General features: G+C 44.3%; 1 protein-coding gene across 12 annotated transcripts in view; it reads right to left on the reverse strand.

Moving 5' to 3' along the window:
* The window catches only part of LOC123994460 (protein phosphatase 1 regulatory subunit 12A-like), a 78,744-nt gene that overhangs the window by 33,750 nt on the left and 22,236 nt on the right, over positions 1–22,758 (reverse strand). For all 12 annotated transcript variants that reach the window (XM_046297075.1, XM_046297084.1, XM_046297083.1 and 9 more), the window contains exons 2-8: positions 18,570–18,700; positions 8,815–8,933; positions 2,295–2,454; positions 1,474–1,618; positions 1,247–1,321; positions 919–1,010; positions 141–298 (exon numbers count right to left, since the gene is read on the reverse strand). In XM_046297075.1, coding sequence (XP_046153031.1) covers positions 141–298; positions 919–1,010; positions 1,247–1,321; positions 1,474–1,618; positions 2,295–2,454; positions 8,815–8,933; positions 18,570–18,700 — 880 coding nt within the window. The remainder of the gene's footprint in view (positions 1–140; positions 299–918; positions 1,011–1,246; positions 1,322–1,473; positions 1,619–2,294; positions 2,455–8,814; positions 8,934–18,569; positions 18,701–22,758) is intronic.

Raw genomic sequence — 22,758 nt, forward strand, 5'->3', positions numbered from 1 at the left:
GTATACATCTACAACACTTACAATCAGTTCAACTAATGTAGACAGGGTCTAAAGACTTCAGACTTGGACTCTGGGATAATGGCTTAGATTGAAATCAGGTTTAGAAAGACCCTGCCTGCCATTGAGGTTATTGTACGTACCGGCTTCAGTCTCAGATTCCGAGTCTTCCTCCTCTTCCTCCTCGCTGGAGCAGCTGGACTCTTGGTCCTTCTTGCCCTCCTCTTCCTCGTCCACCTTCTCGGGTTCCAGGGTCTCGATGCGCAGGGCGGGCTTCTCGGGTTCCAGGAGGGTCTCTTTGCTGGAACACACACACAGAATGTTTGGTACTTTCAGTCTGCATGGATTCATTATTATCAGACTACAAAGACATGGGTGCATCATTTCAGAGTAACACCCATAAACCTCCATATTATCAGGGTGCCTCAATGACTTGGAGCTACTTTCAATATACTGAAAACAATGGTATTTCAAACAGGCACTTTAACGATGGTTTGCCCCGTGGCCTAGACCTCATATCAAATGTTATTAGTCACATGCGCCGAATAGAACAGGTAGACCTTACAGTGAAATACTTACTTTACAAACCTCTAAACAACAAAGCAGTTTAAAAAATATCAAAAATAAATCAAAGGAACAAGTTATTAGAGAGCAGCAGTAAAGTAGCGAGACTATATACAGGGGGTACCGGTACAGAGTCAATGTGCGGGGGCACCGGTTAGTCAAGGTAATTGAGGTAATATGTACATGTAGGTAGTCATTAAAGTGACTACGCATAGATAACAGAGTAGCAGCAGCGTAAAAGAGGGGGTGGGTGACCTACACTGGGGTTAATGCATAAAGGATTAACAATCCATTACATGACTGTATTTCACTGAGTGACTACCTAATGTCACACACCCCCCCAACCAAGACATTTACCTCTTAATGGATTTTAGATTTTGATTGTTGTCCCCGGTGGTCGTCGTTTCTATCAAGGGAGACTTCTTAACATCCTTCTTTTCACTATTGAGCTGCAACGGGAGAATGTTTAATGACTGACGGCAGTTAGTACCCTAACGTCAAACTTTCAGCCGTGAACAAAAATACAGAAGTCAGATTTGATCAAGGGCTTGTGCTATGCTTACACCTGCAAGGCATATACCAGTGAGTCGCAGTTTCACTTTTGAAAGCTATAATAACAGGTTATGCAGTTCATCCAGGCTCAAATGAAAGCGCTTATGTAAGCATTAGCCACACACTGGCTTACCAGATTCTGCTTCTTCTGTAATTCCTCTAAGTAGCCAAGGACATCTTCATCTGCAACATCAAAAGATGTCTGACCCTGAGGAGGAAACAGACACTTCTCAGAACTAGTGTTATGAGAAGAGCACATATGTACAGTACAGTACATTACATAACAGTACATGCTCCATATTCAACTGAACCTTAGAGGGTATGGATAGAGGATGGAGACTCCGTAGAAGGACTACCCACCACTTTATTGATAAGGTCCATGTCACACAGGTTCTCCACCAGTATCTTGCAGGCCTCCTCTTTGCCCCAATGTGAAGCAGCGTGGAGCGGGGTCCAGCCGTCAAAGTCTTTAATATTTACATCATACCCTGCTTGGATTAAAAGCCTGGTGGGGAAACAAAAATAGTATTTGAGATTTAGCTAATCTTGTTTTCTTTGATCTTGTTTTCTTTGATTTGGTGCTGAAACCTAATTTTATCAGTCGTTGCCAGTGTCCAGGCTTTTGCTACTGTGGCAGCATTATGGCTGTATTTGGTATTAGTTACGCAAAAACAGAACCCAAAGACAAATCAATGATAAAGTATTCTATCAACTATTTGCATAAGCGCAAATACATTTGTGCAAAGGTTTAAGACGCATATTTCAGTCAATAAACGTCTTGCAGGACAGGAACAATTTGACCTCGGAGTGACCCCTGAGTATCTGGTACTCAACATGGTAGATGTTAGTGTTAGCCAACTATGGAAGTGGAGTGTGTGTGGGAGACTTCGTTGGCTGCATTCCCAGGAGCAGATGGACAGGGTGCTGCAGTCCCTCCCTTAGGCGGTCTGTCTGTACTGACAGGACAGAGCTGAAGATGGGCTTTTGATAACAATTGATTAAAATCCCACAAGGGACATGACTATAAGCAGCAGTCACCTAAGAACAAATACCTAACGATAACAAGTGGAAATATCTTTTAAATCAGCGTTAATAAAGGCGATAAGACTAGAATTAAAAGGAATCCAAAGATGGGCTACAGCTTGTTAGAGGTAAAGGCGAGGTAAGGAGTCTGGACTTACTTTAAAACCTCAGCGTATCCCTTGGCGGCGGCCACGTGGAGTGCGGTCCCCCCGGACTTGGCGTGTCGAACGTCGTTGATGGTTCCGCTGTTGAGCCACTGCCGGGCGTCCCTCAGCATGATCCGCTCCTCCTCCTTCCTGGCCGCCTCGATGTCCACACCTGGTGGGGGCGGAGTTTAACGGTGACCGCTGTTAGTCTGGCCTCGGTCAGGAAATAATGCTGCCTTTCTGGCATTCAACCCCAGGGAACTAACATTAGAATATTACATAAATTATTCAAAGACATGAAAACAGTACCCTGAAATTAGCTGAAACTGGACATACCACATGCTTGGCACATATGGCCTTAAGTGAATGAGTTGAATGCTCACACTCAAATTGGGAACTACAGTCCAGAGTTTCATTTGAAACTAACAATGGATGAAAAAGTCAAAATGCGGCTGAAACCCTTTACACAGCAGAAATCTGCCCTGGAATATTACACAAGAACAGGCTAAATTTCCCTACGGTTTACACAGTAGTGTAAGCGAGCTATGGACATTGACATACTTTGTATGGTGAGGTGTCAAAATTCAAGCCATGTAGGCATGTAGTTGAAGCAAATAATCCACTTGTGGTTGTGCAAAGCTAGCACTCTTTTCCATTAACTGGAGGCCTCTGACAAATTGCTTATTTCAATATTATCACTGCTTTGGGACAGAGCAAACAGTACGTTTTCCATGTGGGTCAGTATGTCTAAGGTATAGGCCGGCACTATACAGGCTGTTGCAGGAACAGGCGTGTATTGTCTTGCTGACACTCGACTGGAACGCGAGACGGCTGAAATTTGGAGCGACTGGTGAAGGTGTGTGACTACCAAGTTCTGAGTTGATTGTGCTCAACTACATAAACAATGAGCATAAGTGCTCTGGGGTGGAAGCCAACAACACTTCAGCTGATCCTATAGGTTTAGGGTTCCTCGTATGATGCACAGTCATCCCTCATTGGTCAGCTCTTGCAAAAAAGGCTGGATTTTCTTTTTCTATCCATTCATGAAGTCACTTTATTTTTTCCGTTTATGAGAAGGCCAAGGACAGTCTAGCAGCATTAAAAAATAAACAAGATTGACAAAGATCGAATAGAATGTCCAGGAATAATCTGATTTTATTCAGAAATGGATCAACATTAGTTAAATCAGCGCTGGCTAACACTACCTGTCATTGTTGAGGAGATTAACGAGCTGAAGCGTGACTAATTAAAAGGACAAAAGAAGATTCCAACTGTCTGACAGTGTGTTAGGCTGGATGGACAGGGAGCAGTTAACTCCAACCAGAAGTTCAGGCCTGGGGCCAGCGGAGGAGAACAAGGGACCATGATCTGTCAGCTAGGGGACCTGGGCAAGAATTCCTGCCCAAATTCACTGACAAGAGCGCCGCTTGTCTGCATGCTGCGTTTCAATTGTGGGGAGGAATTAAGAAGACTCAGAAGGTCTGAAATTGACTCCTGGCAGCCCAAAAACAATCCTGCTGCACAGCTACAGCTCACCACAGTCCATCTAGTTTGGTTTTACTTTCACATTGTGCATTAAGAGTTAAAGGTTGTGACAAAAATACTTCTAGCTAATCTACGGGCCTTTGCATTGAGATGGCCATCCCTTTCATCAACGACACCTTGGGTTACTATGATGTCTGGCTGCATGGAATAAACAAGCCCCATTTGAAAGGGGGATGGGTGTGGCTCTAAGAGTCAAATCCCTGACTCACTGCACAAATGAATGTTCCAATGAAACAGAGATTTTTCCAATACAGAAGTGACTCAATGGGTTCAGGCTGGTCTTGGGGGAGACGGCACCATGGCTGCAGTGTTGAGTAATGCGTTGCCCTTTAGTCCAGTCCATGTGATGCCATTACAGTGTAATAGACAATGCACTGCTGTCATAATGGATCTCAATTAGTCCTTTATTCTGCTGGGCTGCTGCACATTCAGTCTGTGGAACGGGTGGACTGTGGAAAAAAGGTGAGATGTCCACAACCTCACAGATGCATGTTTTACAAATGCACCAGCAAGGCAGGGGAACTCTATTAGTCAAGGCATTATCAACATTACTAGCCTTGCAGTAATTGGCCTGTATAAATGTTTATTGCAACTGCTACAATCGGGCCTATCGCTTACTAGAGAGCAGGGACATTTAAGGAGTAGCCTGTACACTGGTTCTATAAAAAGGCAGGGAGACTAATAGATCCTAAGTAGGACTACAAAACAGCAGCCTGGTGGAGGAACTGGACACATTCCAAGCTGCTTTTTCAAGAGAATATTGCACCTTCTACCGGGACCCTGAGAAAATAAATAGAGAAAAGCCAGTAGACCAGAAAACTGACTGATTAAGTCCCCACCACACTCCCTCCCACTCTCTCAAAGCTAGGCCTGCATATGGTCTGGTAAAACCAAAATATCCCAAAGAATCGGCCATGGAGCAAACATGTGAATCCTCTGAGGAAAGTCACCTCTGAGGATGTGATAACACAGGACTAAATTCAGCTGAGGGAAAACCTGTTGACAAGCCAAAACTAAAATTACCCCAAGACATTGAGCAGGGAACCTGTGTGGGGGGTGGCACCAGCGACAGCCCTTATGGGCAGCTACAGAGGGAGTGGGGGGTGGTACAGGCAGCCCAGTCACCTGGCCTGCGTGGAGCAACTGTCCGGGAGGCAGAGAAGGGATCTGAAGGTGGAGCCAGTCGCCCGGCCGTGGGGGAACAGTGGTGGCTCTTTAACGAGTTTAACCCCATGACCAAGAAGATCTCTTTTGGAGAGGAGACCACACGACGGGAAGTGAACACCCCATTGAAAACAAAGAGGAATGACTGATGGTAAATGCAGTGGTGTGCAACACTGGTGCTGCAGGCAGCGGTTTGTGTGTCTGTCAATAAGGGATCTTGGGAGCTGGCATGCTGACGTCCCGCTCCAAAGCCGCAGACTGCATATCCATCAAGCACAGCAAATGAAGACAAAGCTGCAGTCGGGCCGAAAGCTGCAGTCGGGCCGAAAGCTGCAGTCGGGCCGAAAGCTGCAGTCGGGCCGAAAGCTGCAGTCGGGCCGAAAGCTGCAGGCGGGCCGAAAGCTGCAGGCGGGCCGAAAGCTGCAGTCGGGCCGAAAGCTGCAGGCGGGCCGAAAGCTGCAGGCGGGCCGAAAGCTGCAGTCGGGCCGAAAGCTGCAGGCGGGCCGAAACGAGCGGGGCTCCCGTGGGATAAGACCCCGCCTCCGTAATATAATTCTCTTAAGTAGCGTAGCATGCTAACGAAACAGGAGAAGAGGTCATAACTGCTGAATGAATTCTGCACATTCAGCCCTTAGGACTGTTAAAAGGGATAGGGCTCTGACCACCTCAGCCAAGCCCTGCTTCAGGTCCCTCCACCTCATACCCTGACCTGGTTCATGTTACTGGGGCTAGTCTGGTTCTACTTAAGGCTGGGCTGTATAACGTATTTAACTATATACCATTACTGCTGCATGGACCGGTTTGAGTTTGTACTTTACTTTCTGTAAAGGTATTTGTAGGTTTGGTTTGTTAAATGTGATACGCCGTGTGTAATGTCCATTTTATAGTTTACACGCTACTTGAGTCATCCCTCTCCACTCTCTCCATGCCACTTTCCACACAGACCTAGCACAGCCCACTGTCACTCGAGGGCTTTGTTGTTGCTTGACCACGAGACACATTGCCAGAGTGAATTTACGAACACGCCCTATCTATTCCGATTTCAGAGCACTCGTCTGAGTGTGCCAGAGCACAGAATAAATGAATTTACCAACGCTCAACACCTGCTGAATATGGCCGGTGTTAGTAAACACCGGCAATAATTGTTGCCAGCATCACAGTTAATCACCAACACTCTGGATAACATGAAAACAGCTTAACCAGCTCTGTTAGGGCAAGTAAAATGGTGAGTGATGTGTTCCCTCCTTCATGTCTGGAATTAACTTGCAAGCTAGCTAATTTTAGCCAGTTTGCTTGACTGCCGTTGTGAGGTCAGATCAACACTACTCCTCGGCCAGAGCATCCAGTGTGTGCTCGAAACCCTCCGAGCACGAAAACAATCGGAATTTACACAAATCTGACAATCCTCTGAATTTACAAACACCCGGAGCGTTCTCTGGCACACGAGTTAATTTTACAAACACACCCTTAATTCAGTCTGCATGGTCAATGCAGCACAGACTATAGGGTCCCTTAGGAAACACAGACCATCACTTTGGTTCCTACCCTGTCAACTCCTCCCTGGCATTTTCATACGTTGTCATGTCAAACACTTCAAAATGCCCCACTATTATTTAGATTCTAACTATAGAATTAGAATAAATATTATATTTCCATGATTCCAACAATTTACCCAATTGTTTTAATCTAAATCAGTAGTCAAATCACAACTGCAACATTTGGTTAAAAATAAGGCCTAGTTTTTTTTGCCTATATTGTGCAGCCTTACGTGGCAGTGTGGACATTCTCAAATGAGTGCAGGAAATGCAGATTTAATTATTATTATTATTTTTTCGGTTGAAGTTGAATTGAACAGTAGAAAACAGATTGGAGAAACATTCCAAGTGATTTCAATGGATCTATGTGTTGCCACTGTAGGATCACGCACTACTCAAAGCAAAATGTAGAGCTTTAATTATTAAAAAACATAACATACCGTCAAACTATTTCACCTAGTTCTACTCGTCTACACCTTACGGGAGGCGCAACCTAAGCAGAGAAGGGTGCAAACAACAGAGGGGGTGGGCCTGCTGTCTGACAAGCTGCAACCTAAGCAGAGAAGGGTGCAAACAGAGGGGGTGGGCCTGCTGTCTGACAAGCTGCAACCTAAGCAGAGAAGGGTGCAAACAACAGAGGGGTGGGCCTGCTGTCTGACAAGCTGCAACCTAAGCAGAGAAGGGTGCAAACAACAGAGGGGGTGGGCCTGCTGTCTGACAAGCTGCAACCTAAGCAGAGAAGGGTGCAAACAACAGAGGGGGTGGGCCTGCTGTCTGACAAGCTGCAACCTAAGCAGAGAAGGGTGCAAACAACAGAGGGGTGGGCCTGCTGTCTGACAAGCTGCAACCTAAGCAGAGAAGGGTGCAAACAACAGAGGGGGTGGGCATGCTGTCTGACAAGCTGCAACCTAAGCAGAGAAGGGTGCAAACAACAGAGGGGGTGGGCCTGCTGTCTGACAAGCTGCAACCTAAGCAGAGAAGGGTGCAAACAACAGAGGGGTGGGCCTGCTGTCTGACAAGCTGCAACCTAAGCAGAGAAGGGTGCAAACAACAGAGGGGGTGGGCCTGCTGTCTGACAAGCTGCAACCTAAGCAGAGAAGGGTGCAAACAACAGAGGGGTGGGCCTGCTGTCTGACAAGCTGCAACCTAAGCAGAGAAGGGTGCAAACAACAGAGGGGTGGGCCTGCTGTCTGACAAGCTGCAACCTAAGCAGAGAAGGGTGCAAACAACAGAGGGGTGGGCCTGCTGTCTGACAAGCTGCAACCTAAGCAGAGAAGGGTGCAAACAGAGGGGGTGGGCCTGCTGTCTGACAAGCTGCAACCTAACTTCTAATTATGGCTGGTGGCTAACAACGTAAAACAGGGCAAAACAGGGCAAAGGTGTCCAGCCACACTTAGTGGATTTGATGAGAGGTGAATTTGGAATGGCTACTAGGTGAAGGAGAGCGCCATAATCTTCCGACAACGCAGCAGCATCATGAGCAGAGGAGCGGTTTGTCCCAGGGGCCATTAGCACATCTGAACAAGGCCTCCCACCAGAGCGTGGGGTGGGAGGGGGGTACATTTCATCATCTCAAGAACACAGGGCCAAAAATAGAAAAAGCCTTCCATCCAGTTTAGAATCATCACAAAGAGAAAGACACAAGTTTAAGTGGATCTCATTCATCTCCATTATGTAACTTCTCCACTGAGGCAAAGCTGCAGGGACTGGGACTCACTTGATTTCATAAATGCTTTATGACATGGTACACGCATGACATACCTGGACATCATGTACGTAAGCATGGTATTGGGTGAAGTAGTAAAGGGGGAATTATACTAGACCAGTGAGATGTTGGCCATGGAGGCTATTGAACCAAGCAGAGTGCACGCCACTGGAGGCCTGCCAAGACCTGCTTCCTGATATGACCGGAGGCCACAGTGGCCTAGATGCATGTACCACGATCCATTGCGCACACACACACACACACACACACACACACACACACACACACACACACCTCATCCCTAAACAGTCTACTTGGAAAGGCAGTGCATAACTGCCTGCCTGGTATGTAGCAAACACAGAATGATGCTAGCAAAGTAGCAGCACTCGTGTGTCATTAAAAAGTAATCTAATTTGAAACCTTAATGAAAAACATTTCCATTATGTCGTTTTAGTCCCATTAATGATGTGCTTGGTGGACAACATTTGACCGGCAATGGTTCAACTGAAAGCAGAAGTGAAAGTTGCTGATTATCAGGTCAGTGTGGGGCAGACAGTGAGTCAGTGCTGCGGTCCGTCTGTACCTTGTCGGTTGATCTCATTCTTCAGGAGCTCCTCCATGGCCTCCTCCTCAGCGATGTCCAGTGGTGTCTCCCCCTCACTGTTCACCACCCCCACACTGGCTCCCTGGCCAATCAGATACCTGCACAAACACACACACACTTACTTAGGACAGGTAAAGAGTAGTCCAAGTAGTATTAGTAACACTCAGTAGTAGTAAATTCCTTCATCACTGAATCAATATGGATGGATCAAGTCTCTTATTTAACCCAGGTGAATACAGGTTCACTCAAAATGCCTAGGAAATCATGTCCATCTCAGGCCTATATAAAGCTACTGCTGTAGGCCTATGAAAGGTTTGAAGAGAAAAATGGTCCAAATTCTAGCAAGACACATTTACAAGGATTGGAAAATAAATGCATTTACAAATGACCATAACTCTGTCAATAATTTGTTGTTCACCTGCAGGGAAACAGTAGAGTGAATATATTATGAAAACATGTATGTCATAACCAGGGATTCCGTTACGAAAATGTGGCGCCAGACATTTGACCAGCAGCATTTAAACATTTTAGTAATTCATATTAAGAGAACATACAAGATGAGGCTCAACAATGTGTGGTCTTTCTTACCAAATTCTGAGTTGCACTTTGAATAATCTTCCACATTTTCCTCAGACAACAAGACGAGTAACGAACAGCAAAATCGCTAGCCTTTGTCAATCTACTAACCCCCATAGTAGAAAAAGTGAACTATTCTATTGGTCAGCTTGTATAAAAAATAAATAGCTCGGGATCCGACCGTAAGGCACTACAGAGGTTAGTGCGTACAGCCCCGTACATGACTGGGGCCAAGCTTCCTGCCATCCAGGACATATACACTAGGTGATGTCAGAGGATGGCCCCCCCAAAAAATTGTCAAAGACTCCATTTACCAAAGTCATAGACTTCTCTCTGCTACTGCACGGCAAGTGGTACCGGAGCACCAAGTCTAGGTCCAAAAGGCTCCTTAACAGCTTCTACCCCCAAGGCATAAGACTGCTGAACAATTAATCAAATTGCCTCCTGGACAATTTACATTGACACCCCCCTTCCCCCCTTTTTTTAACACTGCTGCTACTCGCTGTTTATCATCTATGCAGTCATTTTACCCCTACATACATGTACAAATGACCTCAACCTGTACCCCACACACACAGTACCCCTGTAACCATTTCTTGAACTGCATTGTTGGTTAAGGGCTTGTCAGTAAGCATTTCACGGTAAAGTCTACAACAGCTGTATTCAGCGCATGTGACAAATAACATTTATTTGGTTAACAACTGTAGCATTGTAGCTTTGCCTAACCCTTTTCCTAACCTTAACAGTCTCCTAACCTGCCATGCTAATTCACCTAACCTGCTGTGTAAACAAATCTGTAGCGAAACCATCAGTTGCATAAGGCCAGAGCTGACCAGGTGGTGAGGGTAGGCAACAACATCTCCTCCCCGCTGATCCTCAACACGGGGGCCCCACAAGGGTGCGTTCTGAGCCCTCTCCTGTACTCCCTGTTCACCCACGACTGCGTGGCCACGCACGCCTCCAACTCAATCATCACGTTTGCGGACGACACAACAGTGGTAGGCTTGATTACCAACAACGACGAGACTGCCTACAGGGAGGAGGTGAGGGCCCTCTGAGTGTGGTGTCAGGGAAAATAACCTATATATATATAAATAAAAAAAATATATGCCATTTAGCAGACGCTTTTATCCAACCTCACACTCAAAGTCAACAAAACATAGGAGATGATTGTGGACTTCAGGAAACAGAAGAGGGAACACCCCCCCTATCCACATCGATGGAACAGTAGTGGAGAGGGTAGCAAGTTTTAAGTTCCTCGGCATACACATCACAGACAAACTGAATTGGTCCACTCACACTGACAGCGTGGTGAAGAAGGCGCAGCAGCGCCTCTTCAACCTCAGGAGGCTGAAGAAATTCGGCTTGTCACCAAAAGAACACACAAACTTCTACAGATGCACAATCGAGAGCATCCTGGCGGGCTGTATCACCGCCTGGTACGGCAACTGCTCCGCCCTCAACCGTAAGGCTCTCCAGAGGGTAGTGAGGTCTGCACAACGCATCACCGGGGGCAAACTACCTGCCCTCCAGGACACCTACACCACCCGATGTTACAGGAAGGTCATAAAGATCATCAAGGACATCAACCACCCGAACCACTGCCTGTTCACCCCGCTATCATCCAGAAGGCGAGGTCAGTACAGGTGCATCAAAGCTGGGACCGAGAGACTGAAAAACAGCTTCTATCTCAAGGCCATCAGACTGTTAAACAGCCACCACTAATATTGAGTGGCTGCTGCCAACACACTGTCATTGACACTGACCCAACTCCAACCACTTTAATAATGGGAATTGATGGGAAATGAAGTAAATATATCACTAGCCACTTTAAACAATGCTACCTTATATAATGTTACTTTCCCTACATTATTCATCTCATATGCATACGTATATACTGTACTCTACATCGACTGCATCCTTATGTAATACATGTATCACTAGCCACTTTAACTATGCCACTTTGTTTACTTTGTCTACATACTCATCTCATATGTATATACTGTACTCGATACCATCTACTGTATGGTGCTCTGTACCATCACTCATTCATATATCCTTATGTACATATTCTTTATCCCCTTACACTGTGTATAAGACAGTAGCTTTGGAATTGTTAGATTACTTGTTGGTTATCACTGCATTGTCGGAACTAGAAGCACAAGCATTTCGCTACACTCTCATTAACATCTGCTAACCATGTGTATGTGTCAAATACAATTTGATTTGATCAATGGCAGGTTCCTGATATCAGGGAACACCCATATCAAGAAACACCCCAAATTGCAGTCTGTCATTACACCATATTCACCTGAGGGGTTTACTGTTGTATCCCTCCACTGACCTAACCACCTGAGGGGTTCATGCTGTCATTCTAGTATGCCTCTAATCAAACAACTAGTTCACACATTCACTGCATAATTAGCCTAGTGATTTACCCGTGTGGTCAATCACGCTCCAATGATCTTTTCCTCATTGATTTCTCACCCTGTGCTGGCTGATTCAAGAGGCTCTTGGAACAGCAGGAGATCTTGACTCCTGCTGCTACCAATTACAGCCGTGGAGAGACGCAGACCCTTCCCATTAGAACACACCACTTGAAACCGGCGCATTCCGGTAACTTCCCTCGTAGTGGAGATTCAGCGACCGTCGTTACATTTTAGAGTTCCACATTGTCTTTGAATTCACTTTCACCCCATTTTAGCTGGGTTTTACAAGTTGTGGTTGAGCCTTGTGGTTAGGAGTTCATCTACCCTGCCATCTACTGCCGAGCGATGTGTTTTTTGAGATCGGTTGGGTTTGATCAAAATTACTTGGTTTTCGATTTTGAAATAAAATAATTGTGGGTTGAATGCTGTAACAGAATAAAACAATTACCAAAAGTCGCAAGATGGTGGTGACCGCACAATACTGCTTATTAGGGCCGGGAGATATGGTAAAAACAGCATATCATGAGATATACAGTACAAGTCAAAAGTTTGGACACCTACTCATTTCCAGGGGTTCTTTATTTTTACATTGTAAAATAATAGCGAAGACTTCAAAACTATGAAATAACATATGCAATCATGTAGTAACCCAAAAAAAAAGGGTTAAACAAATCCTTTGCCTTTATAACAGCTTTGCACACGCTTGGCATTCTCTCAACAAGCTTAATGAGGTAGTCACCTGGAATGCATTTCAACTAACAGGCATGCCATGTTAAAAGTATGTTTTTTGGAATATACAATCAGTTGTGTTGTGGCAAGTTAAGGTAACTTCTTTGGGACTGGGGGGCAGTATTGAGTAGCTTGGATAGAAAGGTGCCCAGAGTAAACAGCCTGCTACTCAGGCCGAAAAGCTAGAATATGCATATAATTAGTAGATTTGGAGGGAAAACTGTTTCTAAAACTGTTTGAATGATGTCTGAGTATAACAGAACTCATATGGCAGGCAAACACCTGAGAAAAAAAATCCAACCAGGAAGTGGGAAATATGATGTTTGTAGGTTTAAGTCTTTGCCTATCCCATATACAGTATCTATGGGGTCATATTGCACTTCCTACGGATTCCACTAGATGTCAACAGTCTTTAGAACCTTGTTTGAGGCTTCTACTGTGAAAGGGGAGAGAAAGAGCTGTTTGACTGAGAGGTCTGGCAGAGTGCCATGACGCGCACTCCCGTGAGAGGTAGCTGCGTTCCATTGCATTTCTAAAGACAAAGGAACATAATTTGTAATAATTTGAACATAATGAATAATTTTGCACGCCCAATTTTTCAGCTTTTGATTTGTTAAAAAAGTTTGAAATATCCAATAAATGTCATTCCACTTCATGATTGTGTCCCACTTGTTGTTGGTTCTTCACAAAAAAAATACAGTTTTATATCTTTATGTTTGAAGCCTGAAATGTGGCAAAAGGTTGCAAAGTTCAAGGGGGGCGAATACTTTCGCAAGGCACTGTACATTCAAAGATGAAAAGGCCTGGAAGGAGGAGAGATGACTAGAAAGAAACGAGTCGGTTGACAGTTGTGCGTGTGGATTAATTGTCGGAGTAGAGGGCCTTGTGCATTTCAGATAAAAATAACTCAATAAAACTCAATGTTTATATCCCAGGACAAATTAGCTAGCAACAGTATGCTAGCTAAATAGGACAACTTAGCTAGCTAGCCAAATTGCCATACATGTTTAATGCTTTTTGACCTGTAATGTAATTGGTTCAGGAGTTTGTTTTGATATTTTAACCTGTGTGGCATGATCGCGTTTGGTGTGTGTGGGGGAGGGGGGGGGACTATAAAAATAATTTAATGTATGGTGACGCATGTGCATAGCCAGTTTGGGTTCTGTGTAAGACAAGAAATATTTACTAGGATTAAATGTCAGGAATTGGGAAAAAAATGAGTTTAAATTTGGCTAAACTTCCAACTTCAACTGTGTGTATGTATGCATGTATTCGAGGTTGACCGATTAGGGCCGATTTCAAGTTCTAATCACAATCACTAATTAGCATTTTTGGACACCGATTAAGGCAGATTCCATTGCACTCCACGAGGAGACTATGTGGCAGGCTGACTACCTGTTACGCGAGTGCAGCAAGGGGCCAAGGTTAGTTGCTAGCTAGCATTAACTTATAAATAAACTATCCATCTTAACATAATCACCTGTTAAACTAGTAATATCAACAGTGTTGTTATCTAGCTTGTCCTGCATTGCCTGTTAATTTATCATTGAATCACAGGGGATGATTTGACCTTCTGCGTGTAAGGGGCAGTATTTTCGTTTTTCGCTTAAACATACCCATTTGAAACTGCCTTTTTCTCAGCCCCATAAACTAGAATAAGCATATAATTGTCAGATTAGGATAGAAAACACTAAAGTTGCCAAAACTGTAAAAAATATTGTCTGTGAGTATAACAGAACTGATATTGCAGGCGGAAGCCTGATGGAAAATCCAATCAGGAAGTGCCTCTTATTTTGAAACCTCTGTTCCTATGCAAGCCTATCCTCCATTTAAAGGGATATCAACCAGATTCCTTTTTCTATGGCTTCCCTAAGGTGTCAGTCTAGACAAAGTTTCAGGCTTTTATTTTGAAAAATGAGCATGAAGGATCACATTTGCGCAACTGAGTAAAGCCGCCATTGTTCCTCCCGCTGTTTTTGAAAAACCTAGACACTCTGTTGATATATTATCAAATATATATTTGAACAACATGAGGAACGATTATAAAAAACATTTGACATGTTTGTGGACATTATGGATATTATTATTATATATACACACACATCTGCGTTGTCGAATAAATCCTGTGGATTTTTGAACATAACGTGACACACATCGGTATTTTGGGTATAAAAATCATCTTTATGGAACAAAAGGAACATTTGTTGTGTAACTGGGAGTCTTGTGAGTGAAAACATCCGAAGATCAAAGGTAAACGATTAATTTCATTGCTTTTCTGATTTGTGACCAAGCTTCCTGATGCTAAGTGTACATGATGTTATGCTATGCTATCAATAAACTTAATCAATACACAGAAGTATATCAATACATAGAAGTATATATTTTTACACCTACATATTTAGTTAAGAAATTCATGTTAGCAGGAAATTGTCACATCTCTTGCATTCATTGCACACAGAGTCAGGGTATATGGCTCGTTGCAAACTAATTTGCCAGAACTTTACATAATTTTTTACATTATGACATAACATTGAAGGTTGTGCAATGTAACAGCAATATTTAGATTTAGGGATGCCAGAACGGTTCCGTATTTCACTGAAAGAATAAACGTTTGGTTTTCAATTTGACCATATTAATGACCTAAGGCTTGTATTTGTGTGTTATATTAGGTCTACGATTTGATAGAGCAGTCTGACTGAGCGGTGATAGGCAGCAGCAGGCTCGTAAGCATTCATTCAAACAGCACTTTCCTGCGTATGCCAGCAGCTCTGAGTAATGCTTCAAGCATTGCGCTGTTTGACTTCAAGCATATCAACTCCCGAGATTAGGCTGGCAATAATGAAGTACCTATTAGAGCATCCAATAGTCAAATGTATAGGAAATACAAATGGTAGAGAGAGAAATAGTCCTATAATAACTACAACCTAAAACTTCTTACCTGGGAATATTGAAGACTCATGTTAAAAGGAACCACCAGCTTTCATATGTTCTGAGCAAGGAACTTAAACGTTAGCATTTTGACATTGCACTTTTACTTTGTTCAACACTTTATTTCTGCATTATTTAAACCAAATTGAACATGTTTCATTATTTATTTGAGACCAAATTGATTTTATTGATGTATTATATTAAGTTAAAATAAGTGTTCATTGTTCATTCAGTATTGTTGTAATTGTTTTTGGTCCTCCAATAAATCGGTATCGGCACTGAAGAATCATAATCGGTCGACCTCTGTAGGCATGTATAAAAAAAAATGTTTTTTAAATGTATGAGATATCTAGGCATAGGTTATTGGTGTACTGTTGGAATCATGGAAATATGATTGTAATTCAACATTTGGAATATAGTGGGCAGCACTTTGAATGCATTGTTGTTTGATATGAATGAATAAGCCAGGGATAAGCCAGTGTAAGGAAAGGAACCAAAGTGTTGGTCAGTGTTTCCCAGGGATCCCAATGTGAAGTATAGTCCCCTTTATGTAGCTAGCTAGCTAACAAATTCATACTTCACCTATTCCTCTGATTTAGTAGATACCATTACACAAACATACAGATCTATGCCTACACCAGCACTGGTTTCAGGCTGTAATTAGCCATTAGGTTTGCTCACACTCCGATTACATTTAGCTAACCAGCAGTTAGCATTAGCTCCAAAGTAAGCAGCAAGTGAAGTGCTCATGACTACACAGCCAAGCAACACCAACAACTGCTCTCCTTGAATGACAGGGGGCAGGGCGTGGGTAGCGGAATGCAGGAGCGTCGAGTTGCAAGTAGCAAACGGAGTGAACTATAAAAATGGACATTATGGACACGCTGGTGTTGTGCCTCACATTCAACAAACCAAAACATTGAAATACTGTTATAGAGGGTGAAGTAAAAATCCATATCGGTCTGTGCATTAATAGCGGTATACTGCCCAGCCCAACTGCTTATTACGTATAAAATAATTTATTTACATTACTTTAATAAAAAAAGTCTGTTCTCTATATTACATTTGTTGACCAATTTCATTCCAAGTCCTCATCTCTATAGAGCTGCTGCCTATGCTGTCTGTAAAATTCTTTAAAATGTTATTGCCAAAGTAAATAAAGCCTACTTTTATGACTCCTGAATACCAACTATCACATAGATCATGTATTTTCAGGTAGATATACCACGAAGCAACCCTGTTCTCGTCTCTTCTCTTGGTCTACCCCACACAGACTGTCTGTACTATAGACTGGACAAGTAGTCTCACAATGGATTATAGTCAATGCCATGTTTCCTGCGCTAAACTGTGTATACTATTGGCCTGTTGGAAACTGCAACTCCCTACTATATCACACAGTTTGGGCTTGACCCGATTTCTCTCGAGACAAACTGTGTATTGAGCTCACAGAAAAACTAAATGGAATCCAATGAGTTGTTTCTTTTTTTTTATAACAGAAGTGTTGGTTAATCGCTCAGATCTACTGCCATCGGATGGTTGTTGGTTCGACACCAAAGAGTTTGGCGTAAAAGGCTGCCATTGCCTTTCTGGCTCTGTAGGCCTGATTATGGGAATGACGGGGACAGTGTTGTGGGCTAAAATGGCACTGCTATGTGCTCCTACCACCCACATCAGGTCCCAGAGTCGCCCAAGACCAGAGCACTCCATTAGTCATCCATATCAGACAAGGCCCTTCACATTTCTCCTTCATTCCTCACTGCATTGTGAGAAAGTAAAGGGAGCCCTTGTCTTCAACAGCCCAGTCCTGATATGGAGGAAAATAGAGCAATAAGGTAGACTACACACTGTATGAAAATGATTTAACTGAACATTCAGCTTTTTTAAACTTATTTTGAATAAATAATGTGGTGTAGGGGTGAGATGGAAGTGTGAAGGATAGAACTATCTGGAAATGTATAAGGAATTACAACCACCAATTGCAGCTCATGAAACACCATAAAAAAGGAATTTGTATATCAATGACATTGGTAGCGTAGTATGATAATTCTACTCTAACTTGGGCAGTAAGACTGCACAGGGTGCGATAACAACCCTCATGCCAGGCTCCTGTAATATAATACAGATAAGTAAAACAGGTCACTGCACAATGAGTGCAAGTGAGATCCTTCAGCTCTCAGCCGGTTTAAAATATCTACTGATAATATCTCCCTACTTGCCGGCCCGGTTTCTGATCCCGTTAAACAGCCTTCTTACCTCAAAAGGACAATGAAAGAAAGGCTCGGAAAGCAACTGGAGTAATGTCTGATGCCGGAGGTTAACCCCGATTTCTCTATATTGATTACATCAAGGAACTTGTGCGAGGTTGTTGGGGCCATCTGACAGGCGGTTGCCCCAATCAACATGTAATCATGCACCTTGGAGAAACCATTTAAAACAGTGACCCCTGACAAGTTTAGGCTGTCTAGTCTATAAGTAGCAGCTATTAGGATTGAATTGATTAGCAATGCATTTCAAAGTCTAAGATGATTGAATAGAAAAACGTTAACTGATGACCTAACCGGACTAGTGATTTACAACAAAAATGTGTCTGGGCAGGGGTAATGCATGTTCTCCAAATGAAAAGGCATTCGCACAATTACGTGTTCAACCAGCCATAAACCTCAGGGAATAGCCTTGTAACACTTGGCAATGCAAAATAAATACTTGTTCAATTGAGAAAAGAAAAAAAACTGACCATTGATGTGCCTGTGAGTCAGCCTCCATTGATAAAAATGGGTTTTGCTCAAGGTGAATTGCCTGGCTAGCCAGCCATGTCGCACCAGCCAAAATGACATTTCCCACAATGAATGTATACGATCATGTATGTAGCGATCAGAGCAGCAGAATTTAATTCAGGGTGAGTCGTCAGGCAACATTGTGAAAGGGCTGGTACATAATGGGGTTATTCCAATGCAGTAATACGTGTGTGTGGGGGGCCCTAGAGACCAGCCATTCCCTAGAGTTCCATAAGAGTCTCCAGCTGGACCCTCACCCCTTCAGCCATGACACCTCCAGCCCAGCAGCTGTACTTACTCTGCTATGTCCATGTATCCACAAGAGGCTGCGGCGTGGAGGGGGATCCAGCCCTCATTGTCAGGCTGGTTGATGGCAGCCCCATGCTCCACCAGGAAGGTCACCATGTCCACGTTGTCATCTATGCACGCCTGAAGGGAGGGAGAGAGGAATAGAAAGTACGTTAGAAAAATCCAACATTTAACACTAAGAAACTTCAGTGACGACCCCCGAAAGGAGAAAAATCACAAGCCTTCAGAGACATGCAGGTCACATTGTGTGTGATGCCTCCCTCAGTGTCAAGAACCAGCAAGCAGAACCTGTGTGTGGTGTGCACACACCCCGGTTGACCCCACCAACAGGGAGTGGTGGGTGGTGTCAGTAGGGGCTACCTACCTCATGCACCGTTTTAAAAGAGGCGCCTCACTTCTTCAGAAATTGTTGGGGTATGTTGGCGGGGTTACCCATTGGCCAAAATGTCAGGACATAGCCGAGGTGTTTGGAATACCTCAGGGCGTACTACTACTGTTGGGATGAGGGAAAATTGAGTGTTCTCCGACAACTCTTATGCAAATTATTTGACTTTACACTCCCTCTTTTAGGCTGTCCCATTCAAAGGCTGTACCTATGGATTTGTGCCGCTCTAGACAACATGACCGATGTTTCACTCCAGTCAAAATGTGGTTCGACAGAAAAGTCCATTGAGCTACCCAAAACACACTCGCCATTATACCCTCGACTCAGTAGTATTTAGTCCCCAGGAATACGCTAATCCGTTGCATTCTAGGAACAAGAAACCGGTAAGTCAGAAATTCTAAAAGGAGTCTTTTCCTTCAAATATGAATGCCAGGACTTGATACAGGCAAGGAGCACAAACCTGAGAGGGGAAAAATATTAGGCCTAAGCAACATCACTACAAAATGGCTGTAAAGACTAATCTGCTAATTTTAGGTTGCATCCAAAGACAAATCGTAACAATACAATAAAATGACATGTGGGAGTGAGCCAGCAACTGTGTGTGTGCATACTAGCTGGGGGCGTTCCCTGCCGAGGCTGGGAGGTCAAAGGGATGACAAAGGCCAACTATCTGTTGGAGAGAGAGGAGAGTGAGAGCGCCGTAGGGAGTTGACTCTGTTCAGAGGACGAGGGGCTGCTGGGACAGATTTAGAGAACTCCGTGACGACCTAGGGGTTACAATGTCACCCGCTTCAAAGCCAGCCAGTTAGCAAGGTGACTGTCAACAAAGAAACAAGGCCAGGCTGGGCAAAACATTGTACACAGGAACGACGGGAATAAAGCTGGACATAAAAATGAGTGAAACAACCTTTCACTTTTGACGGCAGGTTTCAGATCTTAGTTATTACAGTAGGTGGATTTCACAAAATCAGGAATGCCCAAAAGGCCCCCCTACCCTCATTCGACTGAATGCACTACTGTTAAATGTCATTCTGAGATCCCTTTACGGACCCAGGACCTGGAATTGAATTCCCTGCTTTGCGTTCCATAACCTTGATCTCTAAGATAACTTTCTGACCTTGAGGGCTCCCCCGTTCTAAAGCCTGTAAAGTTTCCCACTGAGCTGCTATGATGCCTCAAAAGCAACGAGGGGGGGGAAACACACCGGACTCACGTTTGGGTCACAGCTCTATCTGGCTGGAATCCTGGTCCAAATTTGGGCCGTTTACAGCATCGTACATGGCCAGGGCTGGAGAAGAGTCTGCGTGGGCCTCGCTGCTCTTATCTGGGACTGTGTGTGTGTAAAATGTACTATCCTCATGGATACCCGATATCTTCAAAGTCCCAGCAAGGATAGTAAAACAAGGAAAATGCTCCCTCATGGGGACATATCCCGCGTGCGTGCGGAGGCCGTAAAGCTGTTCAGGCAGCTGCTTGGAAGTGTGTATCCAGGTGCGTATCCACCTTTAACTCACTGGCTGGCTGGGCTCCTCTGAATTTGCTGCAGGGCAGACAGACGGCACTCCACTGAGCGCAACCCACAGCTGCTCACAACCACCCTCTAGCTGAGTGACGAGATGACGCTAGGCCCGTCTGTCAAGAGTTCAGTCACCATCCCTTGGATACATTGTGGTCATTCTTGATAAGAGACTGTCTGCTAAATGCTGAAACCAAAGTAATGTAGCCAACTGTAGACGGTATACAAACAGCTAGACCGTTGTTCTGCACCGTCTGAAGTCTCATATCTGCAGGTGACTGATACTATAGGTAACTAAGGTAGTAGCGATTTAGGTCAGTCGATTTGTATACGAATCTGCTACCGTGCCCCTTAAGGAGAACTCAGTCAGTTCCTGATGCTCCCCTCTGCGTCATCCCCTACAGAGGCCCAGCCCACCGGCTACAGGAGCCCAACAATGGTAATCCCTTAATGGCTGTAATTGTTTGTAGCTGACAGGTGCCAGAGTTACTGCCAACATCCCAGGGACGAGTAGCATGGCAGCCAGGGGGACAGGACGAGGAGGACAAAATAAAGGAGAAGATGGCGAGTCTCATCCTTTGCTAACAGTCCTTTGGCAGAGATGTGGGGAAAGTGGCATACCTGGCTGCCCCACTCGGTCACCGCTCAGAGACAGTGGGGCAGCCAGGCATCACTCAGTGGCCTGCGAGAGACACTCACTGACGCAGGAGGGACACTGCCACTGTTTAAAGTTAGGGGGGGGGGGCATTCCTTGACCAATATAGGAGCCACAGAAATGCAACGGGAGCAATACCGGGAATGGGTTGAACCATCTTTTTACTGACGGGGGATTTCAGTAGTGTTTCGGTGGTTAAAGCCAAACAAGGCAGACAAAGCCATCTCTATTTGAATGCTAAACACACTATGGGGAGAGAGGGAGCTAATCTGACTATTAAATGTAGGTAATAACAGGAGACATTGTGAGTAAAGCCCGCCTCACACCACGAATGACGCCTGATGGACAGGCCTGTTCTGCACACACAGACAATCCTAGGGGAAACTTTTGTCAGCAGGGTAACACTTTATTCAATACATTTAGGGGAAACACTACAGACATGTACTGACTCGCACTCCATAGGAAACATACACGTTACCATGCAAACCTGTTTGACCAGTGTTCTAGCTAGAGAGCAGGCCTTGTCAGCAGTCTGCATAACACAGACGAGGCAGGAAGGAGAGGGCAATGCAGTGTCTCGAACTCGCAAAATAAATGTAGCATCATCATGACTCGCAGTTCAAGTCCAGTGTTCCTCAACCACACAGAGCGATGTCGTCGATAGTAATACTGAAGAGGGTTGTGCTAACAGACATAACATGAAGACAGCAGTTGAGTATAGCAGAGGGGCTATTTCTCCATTTCCCTTCCAGCATGTTAAACCAATGAGTCCCACTAACGCCGGTGCGTTTTGGACTTCAAACCCCTTTTAAAATATTCCTGGGCTGTACCATCGGATTCATCTATTTATTCTGAATCTGAAGACACCAACCATTCGTCTGTGTGATTAACGGTGTTTATGAGACAATAGCCGATCCCAAAAAGCCCCGGGGCCAGGTCTTAAGTCTAGAGTCTGAACGGTTTGCGCTACAAACTATATCAAACAAGCACGCACATGTAACATGTTCTGCTTCATGACGTTCACAAACTACACAAGTCATTGGAAGGAAAGGGGTTCTTTTACAAAGGAAATCCCACGACAGTGTCTTTAGCTCACATAGTTGCTGTCAAACTGTTTTGAGTTTGACAGCAACTATGTTGCTGGACATTCATTTCCTACTAAGCAAACAATCTGTACTTACAGCATTCATATAAATAAATTTCTCAGATTTGCTTTGGCGACCTTATATATTTTGACATTTGTCACTAAAACTCATGAACGCACCAGGTTGTGTCAAATTGTTTTACATTATGAGTCTTAACTGGATCACCACTAGCCCTGAAACCAGATGAAGTCCAAAGTCAGGGCCAGGCCAATATATGCACGAGTGATATGTAAAGCACCTCCATAGCAGGTGCCTTAGCCAGCAGCTAAGGTGGCCTTTCTGGGAATGCCCTTCTCTAACGGAGGAAGAGAGGGGTTCTGGGAAGTAAACACTGACAGCGCTTTAGTAAATGAATCAATTATGTACATTATGACAGGATCCCCCACTTCATTGGTTAAGAGAGTTAAAGATGCACTACGGAGAAATAGCTCTGCCATTTCCTGGTTGCTCAAATTGTAATAGTTCCCCTAATTTCAG

The sequence above is a fragment of the Oncorhynchus gorbuscha genome, linkage group LG14 (genome assembly GCF_021184085.1).
Source record: "Oncorhynchus gorbuscha isolate QuinsamMale2020 ecotype Even-year linkage group LG14, OgorEven_v1.0, whole genome shotgun sequence".
Lineage (NCBI taxonomy): Eukaryota > Metazoa > Chordata > Actinopteri > Salmoniformes > Salmonidae > Oncorhynchus > Oncorhynchus gorbuscha.